Here is a 20,275-nt window from a genome sequence, read left to right on the forward strand (position 1 = left end):
GGGGAGCGATATATTATCTCTACTTTAGGCACAAAAATCTTGAAAATAGCTTGCAAGTATAAGACTACAGTGAAATCTTCACCTATTGTGCTTCATGACAAATTAGAAAAGTAGCACATACTTCGAAGCCATCTTTTTGCACTGATAGTCTGCAAGTAAATAAATATCTCCTCTTTCAGTAACGCATACTGTAGCGCCATCACTTGCAGAGACCAAGGACAGAGAGATATCTTTATGGTGTAGAGCAGAAACTTGGCGAGGTGCAGTTACACATTTTTCTCCATTAGGATCCAGCAGATAACCTGGAAAATACAACACAACCCCACAACATTATTCGCCATTCCACCCATTGTGCATTTAAAGGACACTTTGCTACACTACTTTGAAGAACTTTTAAATTCTAAAAGATTGTTTAGGTAGTTAGATAATTCATCTTCAAAATAATTAGACAGGTAAGAGGTACTTGTTAGTTCACCACAAACACCAGAAAACACCCAAGATTTGATATACAAAAAAAATGAAGGCATATGCTACAGAGAAAACTTTTAAATGTCGCTAAGACTCTGCAGTGGCACTGCCTTTGATTCCAAAGAAAGAACACTTATTTGATCACATTATAATTCAAGACACTAGAAATACTATCACACTGGCATAAATTACAGATTATTTCAGCCATTCAAAGATACCAAACAACCTAGTAATAAAAAATACTGTAAAGGCATGTAAGCATGAAGGGAAGCATATACATGGAACAACAGACAAGGTTGAAGCTTTAATATAAGGTCTCTGAAAACATATTAAAAAAAAAAAATCAGGCCATTGCTGCTCTGCTGCATCAAGAAGCCTAACACAAAGAATCTCATACACAACATAACCCTGCTCTGTGTGCACAATGTCTGCACCACAGAGTGGATCAGGTTACTAATATCCAGGAACAAGTAGCAGAGCTACCTCTAAAGCTGGAAGCAACCCTGTCATACAATAGTGTAGTGCTATGCCCAAACATCTTAAAGAGACAAGGTTTATTACCACAGGTCTATCAAAGTGCCCAGCTGACACAACTATACTGATCACAATCCAATTACTGCCTCCATATGGTACTTGCACTGGGCCACATACAGTGCAGAATAATAACATAAGCAACCACAAAAAACTTATATGATGGGTGCATATAAAAAAACCCCAAACCAACCAACCAACCAACCAAAAATATTCATTAGTAAGATACTTCTCTGACAATTACAAGTTTTTTCACATACCTTTGCAATCTTAAATAGGAACACAAAAAAGCATCTGAACCTGAAGCCAGAACTGATGCAGATTAATTATAAGTACCAGAGCTAGCTAACAGGTCTGTTTTGCACACAGATACAGAATTGCAGAAATGCAAATCCAAACCAATATTGCCAGATCTGTTTATTAAAAAAGACAAAAGCAATTAAACTATCCCATTCATACAACAAATCAAGAAGTTCACTAGTTGATAATACATTTTTATTAGTTCTTTCTTGACTTCAGAATAATACTGAAGATTCTGGTATTGGGTGTTGAAAAATATTCTAGATATGGGCAACATTTCAGTTTTAAGAGTCATGATGGAAAAAATTATCAGTAGCATGTTTACAGTGTGTAGTGAAAGGAGAACATAGTCAGGAAAGCTGAATACTAGTTTATCAATTATTACAGGCAGTACCAGACAGACTGCTGGCAGGAGACAAGCGTGCCTGGGAGTAATCTGCAAGACAAACAACAACATTCTGTTTCCTGAAAGTCTTCAGTAGCAGGACCACACAAGATACATGGAAAGCTATAAGGAGTGCAAGTAACAAGAGATGTCTGACTAGCTCCCATCATCTCAAAATGTGAAAACAAAAAATATTCTTCAAAAGAAGTGTGAAGGGATGATGTCATCAGACTGGTTTAAAAAAAAAAAAAAAAAGAGTGTGAAAAGAAAGCTTTAACCAGGCTTCTGTTGTAAGAAACAGATGACAGTATTGGTAAGAATAACACCTTTTAATGTCTGGGTTTTACTTTCAGATCGCTTCTACCTTACCTAGTTGGCCACCATTCAGCCCCATTGTATACACTGCTTCCTTAGTCCATAGCACTGTATGGAATCTGCCTGCAGCCACTCCGATCACCGTTCTACCTTTCAGGTTTTTTGCCTGAACCTAGGCACAAATCCAAAGTACATCTTAATATTAAGCAGCAACAAATGAATTTCACATGTTCAAACTTCTGACAACATTTAACCCCTTAAATCATTATGGATGAAGCATCGGTATTAATCCAAATACAGTCTAGTAAATCAGGATTATTTCATAAATTTGTCAAGTGGAGCACTATTGTACTAGTGACAAAAAGAAGTAAACTTTTCACATTATCTAATCAGAACTATAAACAAATCTCCTTAGGCTGTCTTCATATGTAAGATGTTGAACAAGACTGCACAGGACACGCGTCAGACAGCCAAAGACGACTCAGGTGCTACGAAAGCATCAGCTAAAAATGTTCAGCTTTTAAGTTCTAATGCCCTGAACATGCTGCAGAACACTATACTACTAATTCCACACTTCAAATTTAACTTGATTTTCCAGATCAAGATGATCAAAATCAAAGCAAATACTGTGGATACACAGCTATCATTACACTATTGAAGAGTATCCCATTGTACCCCAAAACACTATCCTGTTGCACTTTGGTCAATTATTCTTTCCTACTTTTATAACACTGGTAGTGGAATGCTCTTCTCCAGATGAAGACCTTTTCAATAGAAGGTAATGTAATTCTTATTTACTTAAAAAAAATTATAAAAATAGATTGAGAATAGAAATATAGTCAAGTTGCTGATGGCCATACCCTCTCTTCCCTGTTGCTATTCCTCCCAAAGCATTAGGACTCCAGCATCAACAGTGCTTCCAGACAGCAAAAGACACAACCATCAAACCCTGAGATCCATCATGCAGTGATTCAAAAGGAGTAAAGAGCATGAATCTCAAGTAATACATACCTATTACATTTACATCATTTCAGCTACAGAACAATTTGGGGAAGAAAAGAGTTTTGGCAATTGTACCTTGTATCACACTTAGCACTACAAACTTTAGTACAGTTCAGGTTACAAACTAACATATTTATCAGAACACAGTTCAGTATTTAAGGTTGAAATGTATGATAACACAGAATCAAGACTTATCTGGACTCACAATCAACTTTATTGTCCTGAAAAAGTTTAAAAGTTATTTCTACAATCTTCACGTTTTATTCTCTGTTAAAAACAAACAAACATTTAAGTTTTGATAGATGTTATTTTTACCTGTCGAGGAACACTGCAGTTAGTAGGAGGAGGAAGAATACCCAACTGATGGAAAGTATTTAAACCAAAAGTGTAAACATATCCATCTTCTGTTAAAACAACAGTATGATCCTTAGCTGCAGCTATCTGGGAGCACTGATGGCCAGCTAAACCTTCCACGAGCCTTGGAACCTGAACAAGATAAAAAAATATTTATATAAAAATATACTAATTTGATATTAATCAGTGGTTGTCTATGAAACTAAAGTTACACCAACAGAAAGTCATGACCAAACATTTGACATACAGGTGGAAATGCAATACACTCATTAACATAATCACCACATTCAATGCAGTAAGATGAGCTACTTTTATTTGAAATGCATCCTCAGAAGAGATGATTTTTAAACTAGGTGCTCTGAAATTAGGTTGAAAACTATATCTACAGGACAGCTGAACAAATATTAACTATTACCTCTTTTTTCTTTTTAAATTACCGTGAGTGATAAAGATTTCTGCCTCCAAAACACAGGATAACCCTAAGAAAATTCCACAGAATAAGGAAGTTCTGTATCTTTGACTCTTCATGCACTCTAATGTAAGATCTCCTTTCAACTGGGTAACATCCCAATTTTAAAACAGCAATTTGCAAAAGATTCTAATTTTACAGAATTGCATTTTTTTTAAAAAAAAAGCATTAAGAATTGAGTCCCAGTCTTCAATATAACATCCAGCAACATAAAATCAAGTTCTACCGATACCTGATATTAGAAATGTCAAGAAATTAATTGTGCTGCAAAGTAAATAACACTACTGGGTGGTGTGCACAGGAGAAAATACTGAAATCTAGGAACTGTACTGTCATCGTATGTTAGCCTTCTCAAATTTTCTTTTTGCATGTTGCAACAACGTACTATTCCAATTAAAATTATAGGTGAGTTTTCACTTAGTAGCTGTGCAAGCCTATTAAGAAGCAACCTTACCACCACTTTTCATGCCACTACTCTCCTCGGTGCTACTGTTTCCTTTGTGCCAGCCTTGACACTCACCAGATGGCATCACAATGGTATTTAAGAAGGCAGCCCAGCCAAAACCCATTTGCTTCCACTTATCTGCATGAGCTAGCCTTTGAAACAATTCAGCCATAACACAGAATTTTGACCACAATATCTAGCTATCTTAAATTAAAATATTTTTAAATGCACATTCTTCTGTCCTTTACTACCTCATTAGTAGTACTGGAGAGATTTTCTTCTGTTATTTGGTGGGGAGCAAGGGGGTTTGCTTGAAATCAACAGCAAACTTATTTTGAAAGTAAACTCACAGAAACTCTAATTCACTTTTTAGACTTGCTGTTTGAAATAAAAGAAACATCATGCTAGACTACACAAAATAGCATAAAATAGCATACCAGGCATGTTTGTTCATCACCATGACCCAAGCGCCCCCCTTGCCCATGTCCACATGTATAAACTTGACCTTTGTGGGAAAGGAACACAGAGTGGAATTTGCAGAGTACCACCTGAAAGAAAAAGGGCAAAAAAAGGGGTGGGGTCGAGGCAGTATAGGACAAATCAATTTTCTTGGATAATCTGGAAATACCTGCCAAAACTACTCTGTTAAGAACTACAGCTTTAATAAAGATCTGTTTGTGAAAAGATAAGTAAGATACTAGTATTAAAGGACAGGGCTGTCAAATCAAGTCACGAGGAACACAAAACACAATTTATTAGGTACTGCCTTAACCTACCTGAAGAGACCTACAGTTTGTGTTTATTAAAATAAGTCCAAGCATGGCCCTACAAGCTAAGAGAAACTCAAAAGACTGAGTTTTAAGGGCAGCAATACTGCCTCAGAAGAGCTGAAGGAAACATGTTAAGACTGCAGAACAGACTGTCTGCCCTGAATGCTTGTTCAAGTTGTACTTTAAACTTTTAAACATTCTCCAACTGAAGTAGTCACAAGAAATTATTAGGGACAAAACTACTGCTAAAGGAAATGTGCTTAACATCACACACTGCTTTCAACATTTTAATTCAACACGTATCAAACAGATTCACTGTCCCACTTCAGTTCAATATGGGATTTGCACAGCAAATCAGAAACTCAAAACAGCTACAGAAGTATCATGGTTCTGAACTTATTTAATGATATAGGAGCCATATATCCAAGGTTAATTGTATTTAAAAAAACAAACAACATTATCCCCATCAAAATAGAGAACCACGATTTTACTGGGGGAGGGAAGAAGCAAGAATATAATATAGTAAGCCTACTCTAGTGCTCCTTAGCTGCTCTAAGCTGCTTTCCAGAGCAATGGAAACTGCTTGCTGAGAAATAACTAGGAAGAAAAAGAGACTGGGGGGGAAGGGGGAATGGACAAAACATCAGAAACAAACACAACAAAAAACCCACAGACCCAACTTTTTTTTTTTTCCATGCAAATTTTCAAAACTTATTAACATTTTCGATACTTGTTTCCCCTTACACACCTCTTCACATTCACCGAGAAAGGTGCTTGCCTATGTAATACATTAAAAATACCTGTTTGATATACACGCCATTCCGAGGAAAAAGGTCCACCAATTCAGGATGATGTTTACCTTGTTGACCACCATGACCCAAAGTAAAATTTATGTTGTTCCCCCAGGTATAGACTTCCGTGGGATCTGTAATGAAAAAATTCTCTCTGCAGCTTGTAAATTTACCAGTCTTGTGCATACTGACTTTGAAAAGCAACTCCTGTTGTTTCGATTTAAAATTTGAAGAGGAAAGCTCTTTTTTACCTACAACTGAACTTTAAAAATAGTTATTCTTACATGACATAAGGTGCTATGACAAAATATTTTAAAAATAATGTACAGATGATCAAGATTACTTATATATATTTTTCAGTTGAAGAAAACGCAAACATTCCTCAGCAGCGGAACTACTTGTTTTCAGAGGACAACTACTACTACCACCTTAGGTTACACATGCTTTGCTTCAATTTAGTAAAAAGCCTTTCCCAAAAAAATGTTATGCTGTCATGTATGGAAATCATAAACATTTTCAAATCAGAGGTGTGGCCAAAAACTAACACTTTATATTTTTGTAATAACATCTCAATTACAGCGATACCTGAACACTATTTTCTGATGAGTAAAAACTGAAATCAATGTGTATTTTGCATCACTATTAAAAAGAATTCTAACGTATTTTACAAGGTACAATTAAAAACCCCTAAAACTCAGGATTTATGTAACCAAAATTACTTAAACTGATGGGAAACAAGATGAAAAGAACGAATTTCACCGTACAAAACTGAACTTAAGGACATGAAGAAAAGGGGAACGGCGACAGGTAGAAAAGTATAAAACCATATAGTTAAAGTTTTACACTTTTCTATCTATAGTTTAGACTTTTATAAAAGTATAAAAATAAATTAAAACTACTGGAAAAAGTACTCCCCTGTTAAAGAAAAACTTGTGTGCTCAGACTTATTTTTACATACTCTTTTCGTATTTGGAGAAACTGTATTTAGAGTGACTGTAACTAGCTTATATAAAGCTACCTAGTCTAAAAAATATTTTGAAGATTCAAGAAGACATTCCCCCTCTTTTCCCCAAAGACACAGAAATTATGTAAACTACTCTATCAAATTCAAAGACATTGAAATCTCTCTGGTAACTTGAATTAAGAAAAAAAATCACAGAATAATTGAGGTTAGGCACCTCTGGAGATCACCTAGTCCAACACCTCTGCTCAAGCAGGGTCAGCTAGAGCAGGCTGCCCAGGACCATGTTCTCTCAGGTTTTGAGTATCTCCAAGGATGGAGTCTCCAAAACCTCTCTGGGTTACCTATTGTATCACTTGCTTTTTTCTTTTTCTAACCTCCAAGTCAGTTGTCATTCCTTCATTCTTACTGCACATGTGCATCCTGTGCCTACTTCCAAGATTGTGCCCCTGCTGTTTTGCAATATTAGTGACCCCATATCTCCAGGTATCTCACAACCTACACAGTCCTAATTAGAAACAGAAAATCCTGTCTACGCTGGTACATACATTAATACATTGTTGGAACACACATCCTTATAAAATACAAACTTAAGCTATTTGATTTCCTACCAGTTTTCTTGAACACCACATGGATTGGCCTATCTTTCATCACAAGATCCAGGGCTGATAAGCCTTCTTTATCCTGAACGTACAGACTAACGCCATGCTGAAAGAGAAGGAAGAAAATCTTCAGACTGAAGTAAACTGTAAGCAAGTCTGAAAAAAACAGTGCAATTCTGCTCAGCCACATATACATCATGTTGATCTATTAACTGCTATTTTATTGAATGAGCACTGACTGAGTGAGAAGATGTAATCAGTGAAAGACAAAGGAAAGACACTTGAAGATAAAGCACTGCTATCTAGTAAGAGCAAGTATTTACAAAAAATGCATTTACCAGCTTCAAAGGACACATCTTCTTATATTTGCATTTTTACAGAATCAGTTTTGACAAGCTAGAGAAGTAAGAAAATTTTAAAAACCTACTATGGCTTTGAAAATAAGCAGGGAACAGTGGTTCACAGTTGCTGAGAAAAGGCATGAGGACACAAACAGTCAGACAAGAGAGCAGCAGGGAAGCTTCAGAAGCACAAAGCATAAACAAGTCATTCCTTTACAACTCAGAGAGAGGTAAATATTCTCCATAAATACTGTTTTTTCAATACGAAAAAGTGCTGCTACATCAGCATTGGTTTTAAGGAAGTCAAGTGTCATGAATCACATCCCTGAAGGGAAGAACTGCAGATGTCCCCGAGCAGAACCTAATGGATAATACGGCTGCTGTACCTATGTGCCACAGCTCATGGCTAATATAAAGGAAAACCTTACAGAATGTCACACTTAGGAAGTAAAAACATGAAATACAAAAATCAGGGGAGCACAATTGATTCAAGCATGACAGAAGGACAGCTAGCCACATCTGCAGTAGGGATTTTAACCTGTAACCTGATTTGGAAAAACACTAGCCAGAAGAACATACATTGTCCAAATTATAAAAGTAACTTACTAGCAGCAGTGCTGGTATTAACTCACTGTATGACAGAAAGACCAACCTATCTTTCTAATTTAACAGGCAGCTGGATATTCTTCTCTTTGGCAGATGTGTAAGTCATTTACAAGCAAAACAGAGCCTGAAGTGATACTCACGTGGTCTGAATTTGTAAAAACAAACTCCAATTGCCCAGTGGCAAAACTTACAGTGAGATGCAGTCAGAGAGTAAGTCATGACTGCCTCCAGCTCACAACAGAAGTCTGTCATCTATACTAGTTGAGTATCTCAGGGGTTGATTCTGGGGCCTGTACTGTTTAACATCTTCACTTATGACCTGGATGACAGGACAGAGTGCACGCTCAGCAAGGCTGATGATGATACAAAACCAGGAAGAGTGGCTGATAGGCCAGAGGGTTGTGCTGCCATTCAGAGGGACCTTGGCAGGCTGGAGAAAGGGGCTGAGATGAACCTCATGAAGTTCAACAAAGGGAAATGCAAATCCTGGCCCTAAAGAGGAACAAGCCAGTGTACCAACACAGATGGAGGCTGACTGGCCGGAAGGCAGCTTGGCAGAAAAGGTCCTGGGGCTCCTAGTGGACGACCAGTTGACCACAAGCCAGCAACGTGTCCTCGCAGCTAAGAATGGTGAAAACATCCAGGGCTGCGTGTGGGAACACTGCCATCAGGCATTACTCAGCACTGGCAAGCCACAGCTGAAGTGCTGCATTCGTAGAGTCTAGACTCCCCAGTACAAGACAGACGTGGACATACAAGAGCAAGTCCAGCAAAAGACCATGAAAACTGAGGTTACTGACATACAAGGACAGGCTGAGAGAGCTGGGATGCTTAGCCAGAGAAGAAGGGGGATGGGGGGGGGGGGGGCGGGGGGGGAGAAGCGCCAGATCTTATCACTATGTATCATAAAGACCTGATTGAAGGTGAGGGGTTGTAATTGCAGTGAAAACCAGCAGCAAGACAAGTGTCAATGAGCACAAATTGAAATATAAGAAATTCTGTTTAAACCTAAAACCCATTTTTACTACACTGATATTAAAACATTGTAACAGAGATGTTTGAGTTTCCATTCAAAACCCAACTGGACAGTCCTGGGCAACCTGCTCTAGCTGACCTTGCTTGATTATGGGGGTTGGACTAGACAATCTTCAAGATCTCTTTCTAGCTCAGCTATTTTGTAACTCTATTCTATAATCCCTTCCTGTTGTTGCACTAATACCTTAAGAACGTATCCTTTTTATAACGCAGTACAGCAGAAAGACCTCAGTTAAGGAACTGGGAGACAGAGCATTCTGCATGAGCTGTTTCATTCTGCATAAGCTGTTTCATTCTGCTTCTTAGAAGAATAATAGCAGAGCTAGCTATCAGAAAAATCTCATTTATGCAACTGACAGAAAAATAAAATGTGTCTGGGGAAACCTGTAAAGGTCTCCCATAAGCAAATATCAGATACAAACATACACACGCATGCACTAGAGGACTGATTAATTTTCCATACATCACATACAGAGTTTCTAGTTTTCTAAAAACCAGAATCATGTACAATTCTCAGACAAACACCTACTTTTGTCAATTTTAATGAAAACCTCCTCACTGTTTAAGGCTACAGCACATGAAATACATATTTATTACCAGACCTTCAAGAAGTAAAAAATACTGGATCCACAACCATTCTGCTTCAAATCTTGTTGAAAGCAGAGTTTTATATTTACAAATGGCTAGTCACTGCAATTTTAAAAAGCTGAACTCAAATTAGAAAATTCTCTGCCTCAAAAGGTTTGCTTTTAAGTAATTCTGAATCACAAATATTTTATTTTCTAACATGGTTAAAGGGACCCTGAACATCTCAGCCATATATAGCTCTTCTGTTTGCTGTACTTGGGACAGGAAGAACAGAAGGAAAAGCAGTCAAAAATACATACAAGTTTCTAACTGATAGGGAAGAAACAACAATTGCAAGAAAGGAATGAGGGAGACCGAGCAAAAGCCCTGGTTAAAATATTAATGGAATGGGGATTCGCTTAATAAAATACTCTGTTATCTTGAAATGCTTATCTCTCAAACATAAGATTTGTTTTTAATTATAACTCCATTTAAGCTTTCACTATTTTATGTTCTCTAAAAACACTAATTGGTATAATTACTGAAGTCTATTTTTAGAGTATCTTCAGTCTGATCATTCTCCACTGATCCTGACCCTGATATCATCCACACAAAACAGTCTTCAAGGAAGTCCACAATCAATCAGGGATGCTTACTCAGTGCTCATTCCTGTATGGGCAAAGGCAGACATCTTTTATGAACACAGAGAGAACCTTCAAGTAAATCAACGTACTGTGATCTAAACACAGTATTAAGACAACCCTTGAGACGCTTTCAGTCAAGTTTTAAAAACCATTTTTACATAAATAATACCACTCTAAAAACTTTAGATACTGAGGAAAACTACAGTTGCAAATCACTCACCTTCAGTAATGACAAAACACAATCAATGTATCCATAAAATATACTTCTGTGCAAAGCTGTCCATCCAGACTCCTTGTCTTTTGCCAAGAGATCTACTCCTTTGGTCTCAGCCAACCAGTCTAGCACACCTTTTTTGCCACAAGATGAAGCAAGATGTATAACGTTTCTACCAAAGGCATCCTTTATAGTTGCAGCATTGTAGCAGTAAGAAGAGAGAAAGGCCTTGATCTGGCCTTCGCTTCCTCTGGTTACTACAGAAATAACATCCAAAGCATGCTGTAGAGATCGACACTTTGAAGTGCAGTCTGGCATGAAAGAACTCATCTTCACGTCTAAAGCTGCTCCTCTCCTTAAGGGGAACAACCCTTAAGTGTATCAAGGCACTCCGATTCAGTACACAACACAGTGCCTTAAAAAAATTGTAATTCCAAGGATGTAAATCCAGTTTTATCGAGCTGCCATTAGAAATCTTTGTACTGCTATGTTTGGCACTTGATCCAAATAAATATTTATAAATATATATTTTCAGAAGTCTTATTTCACCATCTTACATAAGAAATATTCTTGTCCATAGAAAATTCCAAAAATTAACTACCTCAAGTGTGCAGAGGGGGATTCCCCCTCCACACTACCTTATTCTTCTAAAACTCCATAATTGCAAGGGAGACCTGAAAGAGAACAAACCAAACAGATTAGTAAACAAAATTCTTTTGCCAGAAATGGTTAACAATTTAAATGCATATCAAACTAGTGCCTGAAAGCACAGAAGCAATGTGGCAAGGTTAACTGATCTTCCCCATGCCATCTGAGCTTATACTCAGACATTCAGTCAGTTTAAAAACCCACAACTCCCTTCCCCACCCCAGCCTCCAAAGGCACCTCCTCCCTTTCTTTGACATAAATCGTTGAGGCTACACAGTGAACTGGATCTCATCTGAAAAAAAAAAAAGTTTGCTTTCCTAGCCTTAGGGTCCTTAGGACCATGACAAGTTTACTGTCTAATTATATCATTACTTAGTGATCAAAAAGCAAGAACTGAACTAAAAGACTGCTGGGGAAAAAAAAAAAAAAAAAAAAAAAACAAACACAACACCCACCAAAAAATCTGCACAGCTGTTGAGTACACCTTGGCTAACAGAAGCTTTGTCAGTCACACCCAGAAAGAGGAAGGGAGCACCACTCCCTTAGCCCTCCCTTAGTGGCTTCCCTTAGCCACTGCAAAAAAGGATTACACCCCACTTTGTCTTCCCTGGCCTGCCTGAATGCCTACCCATCTCCCTACTATGTCTCTTCTGCAGAATCAACAGGAAGGCTCCTCTCCACAATTCCCTGCGTTGCTGACAAATGGGAAAGGAAGGATGGCAACAGAGCGAAGAAAAGCAACTTGTACAAGACATGTGAATTCAGGCTGTTAGTACTCCTGCAGAGCTAAGGTCTAAAGCTCCTGAAATAGTCAGGAAGTAGTGAAGGTCAAGGTTGGAAGGGATAAGAGAGGAAGAAGAAATAAAAAGGGGCAAAGATGCAAACTCTTCTTCATGAAAATATAATAACAGTCTGAGGCATACAGCATTTCTGCTTATCTGTGCATACTTAGCTTTAGCATATAACCATCTTTCTCTGGCATCCACTTTTACAAATACAAAGATGGCCTGAACAGAAGCACTCATCTAGCCTATTAAATGTGTGCAGTTATATTTAAAAGGGTTACAGTACACAAAGTTCAGACTGCAGCATAAAAATCACACAAACCCATGTAAACCAGAAAGTGAGCTATATACATCACTGATACATTGCCTAATTTAATGTGAACTGCTATCCAGTCTCCAAAAACTTCATGCTTCAATCCTTCAAGCGTAAGTTGCAAACCAAGTGAAGTAGTATTCCATCATGTAATACACTCCTTGATGTTTTTCCTTGCTATGCTAACAAAACTAGTTTAAAGTTGTTCTACTCATGAGTAAAATATTGCAAAAGAAGCTGGACAATGCCATCACAAAAGCTGACTAAATAAAACCAAAAATGTTAACAAATCCTCCAGGGGAGTGGGGAACCAACAACAAAAACAAAAAAACCCCACCCTGCTATCTTTCCAGCTTAGCCATCATTATAAATGTCCACACCCCACTCCTTGCCCCCCACTCCCCGCAAAAAAGCCTGTTGACCTTAGCTTCATTGCTTTTCAGGCACTGAGCATATAACTGTATTTTGTTAATGTCTCTATCTGCAAAGGCATGTCAAGGAAAGATGATTTTGTTTGGAAAACAAAACAGAAATCCCAGTCCTCCTATGTGAAGAATTATCATCAGTATTGACACCATGCTGAAAACAATCAGTTTAGAGCAAACACCAGTAATGGAATCTAAACTGTGAAGAAAAAAAAACCCACATTTCTAATCCAAGAGGATTCATTTAAACATCTCATGACAAAGCCTTCAACAATTATTTTTCCACCTCATTCAGATGGGATTAAATACTTGGAATGGAAATCTACAGACTATTAGTTATTCAGTATGTACCTTCAAAACAATTTCAAATAGCAGGCAAATGAAGAAAAAAAAAAAAAAAAAAAAGGGTTTTATTCACTACAATTAGTCCGCCATCCCTGACCAGGAGTAACATTCAGAAATATTTCAGAGACCAAAACTGACCACAACTGTTTAGTTTACACTTGCAAAGAAAGTTTCCGTTCACTATACAGGGCATTTTATAACCAACATACAAACTTCCGCAGTAACAGAAGCAATTTAACATTACCTATGTGGACTCTTTTCCTTTCACCTTCTCTAAAGCCTCAGACTATAAAGAAAAGTGACTTATTGTCACAAGCTTAAACACCCCTCTGGTTTCAAGAATACAGCCTGACTTGTTGCTCCAATGAATCAAGATGTGACAGGTGACTACTACTGGTAGACTCAGATTGCCAGTGCATCAAACACCCTTCTAAATAGTAATCATTTAAAAGATTCGGAAATCTATAGGAAAAACATCAGAAGTGCTGTTATCCTCAAGCCAATTTCTCACATTTCATTCAATATGCCACTAGGCAATAAAATTATGCTGTGGTTGAAGAATGAATTTTAAATATGCCTTGTAAAGCCCATCTTAAATACAATTAATTGTTAAGACATTGCTACTAGTGCTACAAAGAAGGAAAAGTAAAAATGAAAAGAACATAAAGAAAAATTACTCAGGGGAGTCATAAAATAAAGTTGACTAATCTGTTAGGTAAGCTGGTATGAAATGGCATCACCACCCAAGGAAGCAGTCCTGCTGTACCCCATGCCATACCTCCCCTTGTGCAGATACACACCTATTTAAAACACTGAATTGCAAGAGAATATGATTCAGAAGAAAGTAAATACTGGTTCCAGAGAAACTTGTGCCATTACAAGAAGGGAACAGAGAGGCCAGAGAAAAACTTCTTTATAGCACCTGAGCACTAGCCTCACCAAACACCAAAATACTGTGAACAGCAAACCACACATAAAAAGAATAAAAAGTCTGCTACTAGATAGAAATACAACCCTGCCTACCTCACACTAACTCCATTATGGTGACACCACAGTTACATGAAATCTGACTCTGCTGAATTATTTCTTTGTAAGTCATTCTAACACAGCCCTCCTTTACTATAAACATTACAACACCAGATACTGTATTAGTACACTGATATATACACCTTGAGTTTCAAGACAGAAGCCTGTAAATCAAGTTTTCACCCCTCCACAATAAAGACTAGCACACCAATAACACACAATACCATGTTATTACATCTGAAAAGGTTAATAATCAGATCCGATTATTTGCAAATACAAAGTAGGTCCTTAAGTAAAACATTGAAACTTTCAAATTGTGATAGACACTGTGTGAAAACCTTCGTTACATTAACAAACTAGAACAGCCTCGGCATTTTTTGAACTTTGAAATGAAATACCTAGAATATGGTGCCCTTTTGATTATGTGTCTCTGCTTTTATTTGCAGTATTTCTGTAGGCTTCTCAGCACAAACTATATTCATGTTATAATACCAGTCTCTTCCTAATGCTGCAGTTATTAAAAGTCAAAAGTAGCTAAATAAGATTATTATCTTTTAAAACATTTTCATTACATGACAGGTATCATTTGGAATTCAAAATCTTTTTAAAAACTGATTCCAAATTAACACTTTCATTACAGAAAAAAGTCCCCCAAAAATGAAGGAATTCACTTCAAAGTATCCCAAAGATGTTTTATTTCAGAAGCAAGAGGTTTCTAAATTTTCCCTCAGAGACATAAGCTACATATTAGACATGTTCACAGCCCAGGAAAATGAAAATTTAAAAGACTACAACCAACTTGGAAGCAATTCCTAACTAGCAAGAAGGTGTCTGTGGTATCTTGCCTCCTGGAGGTGAGTAGGTAGAGGCCTCTCACTCAGCTCTTCCCCTCAGAGAAGGCAAAGTACCACTGCACCACAGCTGTCACACACCCTCCAAGAAGGAGAGTGTGAGATGTGTCATCTGACCTTATGGAGTCAGAACTCCTACAGTTGAAAAAGCAGCTCTCTTCCTACTGTGGTTGTCTCAAAAATCGCTGTTTCTTTCAAGAGGTTACTACAAATATGCAAAGATTTGGCTTTTTTTTTTTTCCTAAAAAGTCTAAAATCAAAGCTGTCACACCTCTCGAGTACGAAATGAACTAAGATTCTACACATCTGTAAGACTAAACTAACAAACACCTTAATGACTAAGGATGACAATGGTAGATTTCATTTCCTGCAAACAGAAGAGGGCAGATGTGAAATCTCTTCAATCATTGGGAAAAATGAAGAGAGTTGACAGAAGCCTCCCCCTGTGGAGTTCCAGAAATCTCTCTGCGTATCAAAGCTGCTTACAAGGGACTTCTGGTGAGTTAGTGGTCTTCAAGTCCAAGGGTTCTGTTTACCTATTTTTGTTATTGAAGACGCTTCCCAGAATAGATTAAAAAATATATAATAAATTGTATTCTGGCAATATGAAATCTCACAAAAATTAAGCCAAAAGAAAGAGATGATGTTACCAAGGCAGCTTTAGGACCCCCTACTATGTTATGTGGTTTTAGTCACTATCTTTCAGAATATAAACCCGGTGAAGGCAGAGCATATTCAGCACAAAGTTTTGTGTGATGCCTACAATACTAACATCTAGCACAGAGGCATCACAAGCTACTGGATGAAGGAAAATACCAGACTGCTCGTTTCCACACCTGTAGGATCATGTTCTCCATCAACACATTCCCAATTTTCATTTTTTCTGTAAAGTATTTCCACAGAAGTTGTATGGTCTTGGCTCAAAGGTACAAGGGTGCTATCAGAAGAGAAACAGCAATCAACCCTTACCACATGGTTAGCAGTTTCAATATATGTTTCTGGCATTCAATCTGGAAGGCACAGATACTAAAATTCCTACCTGTGCTCTTTCAGATTCTTGCTGATGAAAGCCTATTCTCAGTATTATATCTAGCAAAATCTGGCTAATGTGGATGTGGATACCAGTACCAATGCAGGGGCTAGTAGCTGCCAGTAGGGGGGTGGGGGGGTGTCATCTTAATAGAGACAATGGTTTTGCATGGAAGTGAAAGAGAAAACAGAAGAGATCCAGCTAATTAGAATTCAGTGCCACGTGAAGACAGATTGTTGGGTTTGCATCTTCCATGTGTACTGCATTAAAGTAACTCAATTGTCAAATTAGTGACATGGCCTTGAAATCTAGCTTTAGGCTGCTTTACTGAGATCACATTTTTCAACACCTTACTTGATCTTTAAATTGGCATAACCTCATACCATTCACTGTTCTTCTGTTGGGTTTTTTTAATTTATTTTTTAAGTACTCCTGCTTTCTTTCTGAACAGCAGTCACATCTAGGATGAACTTGGAGAAAAACTACCTAGCATTTGGCTCTCCTAAAATTGAAATAATGGTTTCTATGTTCCATATAAAATTGTCAATCTTAATACCCCTCATTTAAAAAAAAGAACAGTGTAAATAATATGACATTTCAGAAGGTACAAAATCCATTTACTCTTCCTTTTGATAGTAAGTTGCTAAATGAGGAGAGGTATGACTGGAAATACACACTTTGGGAAAGTGAAGTCCATCCTTATAAGAGTATTACAAGTCCTTAAAGATTTCCAGGGTGGGGAAGAAGGGGGGTTGATTTTAAACAAGCATGCTAACATTTAATAACATTCTCCAAGTTGGTCCATTCGCGTTTGATTCATAACATCACAAAGGATTTGTAACCATAACAGCATGGAAATCCTGAAAACATTTGTACCCAAAACAAACTTCACCATGCAAACTACTTGATCAGTAAGCTAATGAAAAAAAAAAAAAAATAAAAAATCTAAAGCTTGCAGAATGAAAGCCATGGGAATTTGCTACCACACTACTGATTTTCCAGGAATTTGTTGACTGAAGTCTTACCTAAAGGCAACTTTCACTAATACATATTAAAAGTAGTAGTTTAGAATCTGACAAAAGTGACTAGCAAATTGAAGCTGGGTAGTAATATAATAAACATAGCACTAGCATTAAGCAACATACCCTAAAAGAAACACAGATTACTTCCTAGATAAATAACAGCAAACATACCTTTCAGCTATAAGTAGCACATTTTCCAATGCTTTAAAGAACAGCTAGGCTACTAATTTCTACTCATAAAATTACATACCCACAGACAGTTCAACCTTCCTGCACATTTGCTGAAGCCTGGACATAAAATCTAGGCTTTTCAATCCCTTGAACAATACCATCTTAATACACAATAAATTTTATAGGGGGAAAAGTGATTGAATATACAAGGAAAAAAGGGTAAATCTAAGCTACGCAGAAGCTTAGAGTAGTTTGACAGTCAGAAATTCCCACACAAAGTCTTTTAAAAAAAGTAGCATCTCAGCTGTATTACAAGAGCACTGCAATACACAGCACAGAAAGCAAGGGTTCTGCTCTTCTCAGTACACAGAACATCAAATAGAATGCTGCCTCTAGTTCAGATAGCAAGTTTTAAGAGAAGTAGGTAAGTAGAAGTCTTTAGAAAGAGCAACTAAGATTCAGAAGGTTTACAAAACAACCCAGGAGTACAGGCTGAACAAACTGGATCTATTTTCTTCTTCAGCTGCTGCTTTTACAGACCAACCAAAGCCTCTGAATGTGGCTGTTACATAAAGAAGAAAAATCAAAACTCTAGTCCATTTTACCTCTGACAGAAGGATAAGAAGTTATTTGTTCAAATTTCGAAATATATTAATATTATATGTCAGGAAGCACTTTCACATGATAAATCAAATGCTAATGAGGCACTCAAAATGGGCTAGAAAACAAGCAGCCTGTTCAAGTTTTAAATAAATGTGACCCGCCTGGAAGTAAAGCTACAGAGGAAAACCATCTTCCTTTAAAAAACACGTTCCACTATGCCTGCGATATCCCCTGGGCCATGGCAGATCCAAGCTGCTTCATTTACTGGGCCAGGGTCTCTGTGCCACCACTTGGCACAGGTACACCCCTGGTGCAGGTGACCTTTAGATGTTCTCTACAGACTTTCTACAACTTCCTCCTTCACAGCAACAACAGCAAAATCATCCTTATCAGGATGAGACATTAAGTGATCCAACAACTCTAATCTATTTGCTCCTAACAGTGCTAACAAGCACTACCAATTAAAGGCAGACACGTCTGTCAAAAAAACCCCGAAGTACCATTGGTAGCTAAATTCAGCAACAACACGTCAGAGTGGATCTATTAGTCAGGAATCACAGCACATAAACAGTAAACTGTGAAATACCATGCTTGACTTATCTAGAAATAGCCAAAACTACTTAGTTTAATAACTTAAGACTGTCCAAAAAATTAAAACATACAGAAATTGGTATAGACAAAGTACAGTGAGTGCAGTCGTAGGCATTTCCACAATACACTGGGACCTTGCTCTAGATTTTTTTATTGAAACAGATAACCTGAAGAGAAGTCAAGAGCAATGAACCACAAATGTGTTCTAGAATTCACCACACTTAAAACTATATCCAATAAATACATCAGTTCTTAGGAAAAGTTGACTTTTCTGAATGAACTCTCAACTTTGCGTACAGTATTAAAAAGTAGCAACATCAGATGTTTTTTGTAAACCACAAATTGCGACCACTTTCCACGAAGACAACTACACTGACCACGTCAGCAAAAAAGGAGCCAGATTTCTGCGATCAGGGAGGGGGTTGCCCCCTAAGAAGACTGAACACAAATATCCTTTTAAACTAACTACAAGATTTCATCTCTCTCGTGCATCCGCTGCTACTCAAAGCCAGCAACACTGTGAGCTGCTACCAAAAGCCACAGACAAGTATCACCAAGGTGGCCAGAATCACGACAAGCTTCCCGGGAATCTCCAGCTAGGAAAACCTGGCAGAGGCTGCTGCCAGTGTCAAGAGGAGGGGAAGGTCTAAAGTGTTTTAAAAAGTCAGCTACAAGCCAGGGGCAGGCAGGGTGGAAGGTGGCCGTTTTGACTCCCACTACACAAGATTACGTAGCCGGGAAGCGGCGAGCGACAGAAGCGGCTTATCAAAACAGGTGGCCGTGGCCAAGCCATTTTTCTTCCGCCTCGAAGCCGGTCTCCTCCCATCCTACGTGGCCGGCTGCCCTTCACCCTCCCTGGGGCTCTCCCCATTCCTGCAGTCCCCCAGCGTCGCCGTCCCGTCCCGTCTCGCCCCTCCGGCAGGGCCAACCATGACGCTGCCCCTCCCCCAGGCCCGGCTCCCCCTGCGGACACATCAGCAGGTCGCGGCCCGCCCCTCACCAGTCGCTAGATGAATGGACTCGAGCGGGCGGGACGGGACGCGCGCTGGGCAGCGCAGGAGCTCATCCTCAGTGACACCGAGGCAGGGCCAGGCTGCTGCGGCTACCGCGACACCTCAGGCGGCGACAGCGACAGCCGGTGCCAGCAGCTCACAGCGGGGCGCAGGGACAGCGGCCGCCGCACCCCCAAAGAAGCAAGCAACCGATTGGCCGCGACACCGCGGCACCTCGCACGCCGATTGGCTGTGATTGCCGCCTCGGCTCCGCCCCCCACGGCGGAGCCCGGATTGACTGACAGGCTGGGTCAGGTGGCGAAAGGGGGGCGAGGGGGCGGGGCGGGCCCAGTGGGCGGGGCCTGCCGTGACGGACTGGCCGCGGTGTGCAAGGGTTAAATTAAAATGGCTGCCGCAGGTGTGAGGTGCTGACCTTGTGTCAGAGGGAGGAAAGGGACTGGAAATACTGGTCAGTGAGCAGGCGAAGGCTGAGGTATTTCTGTGCCTTTTTGTGTCAGACTTCACGAGAGAAGCTGCGTGTCGGCTGTGGAGGAGGCTGAGTTTATGGCATGACAATGCCTCTCCAGAAGGACTCAAAAGCAAAGAATTAAGTAAATCAGCCTGCAGATTTCTAGAAATCAGTGAAGTGAGAGAAGGTAGCAAGAAGGCTGTG

At 38.9% G+C, this 20,275-nt stretch overlaps 1 protein-coding gene across 3 annotated transcripts in view; it reads right to left on the reverse strand.

The window, feature by feature from the left end:
- IBTK (inhibitor of Bruton tyrosine kinase) overlaps positions 1–19,789 on the reverse strand; it is a 60,850-nt gene extending 41,061 nt beyond the window's left edge. For all 3 annotated transcript variants that reach the window (XM_074895961.1, XM_074895959.1, XM_074895960.1), the window contains exons 1-8: positions 19,611–19,789; positions 10,807–11,474; positions 7,403–7,499; positions 5,840–5,964; positions 4,707–4,817; positions 3,317–3,487; positions 2,054–2,171; positions 122–302 (exon numbers count right to left, since the gene is read on the reverse strand). In XM_074895961.1, coding sequence (XP_074752062.1) covers positions 122–302; positions 2,054–2,171; positions 3,317–3,487; positions 4,707–4,817; positions 5,840–5,964; positions 7,403–7,499; positions 10,807–11,130 — 1,127 coding nt within the window. In that variant the 5' untranslated portion in view covers positions 11,131–11,474; positions 19,611–19,789. The remainder of the gene's footprint in view (positions 1–121; positions 303–2,053; positions 2,172–3,316; positions 3,488–4,706; positions 4,818–5,839; positions 5,965–7,402; positions 7,500–10,806; positions 11,475–19,610) is intronic.
- Positions 19,790–20,275: the final 486 nt, after the last annotated feature.

Source organism: Athene noctua, chromosome 1 (genome assembly GCF_965140245.1).
Source record: "Athene noctua chromosome 1, bAthNoc1.hap1.1, whole genome shotgun sequence".
Classification (NCBI taxonomy): Eukaryota; Metazoa; Chordata; class Aves; order Strigiformes; family Strigidae; genus Athene; species Athene noctua.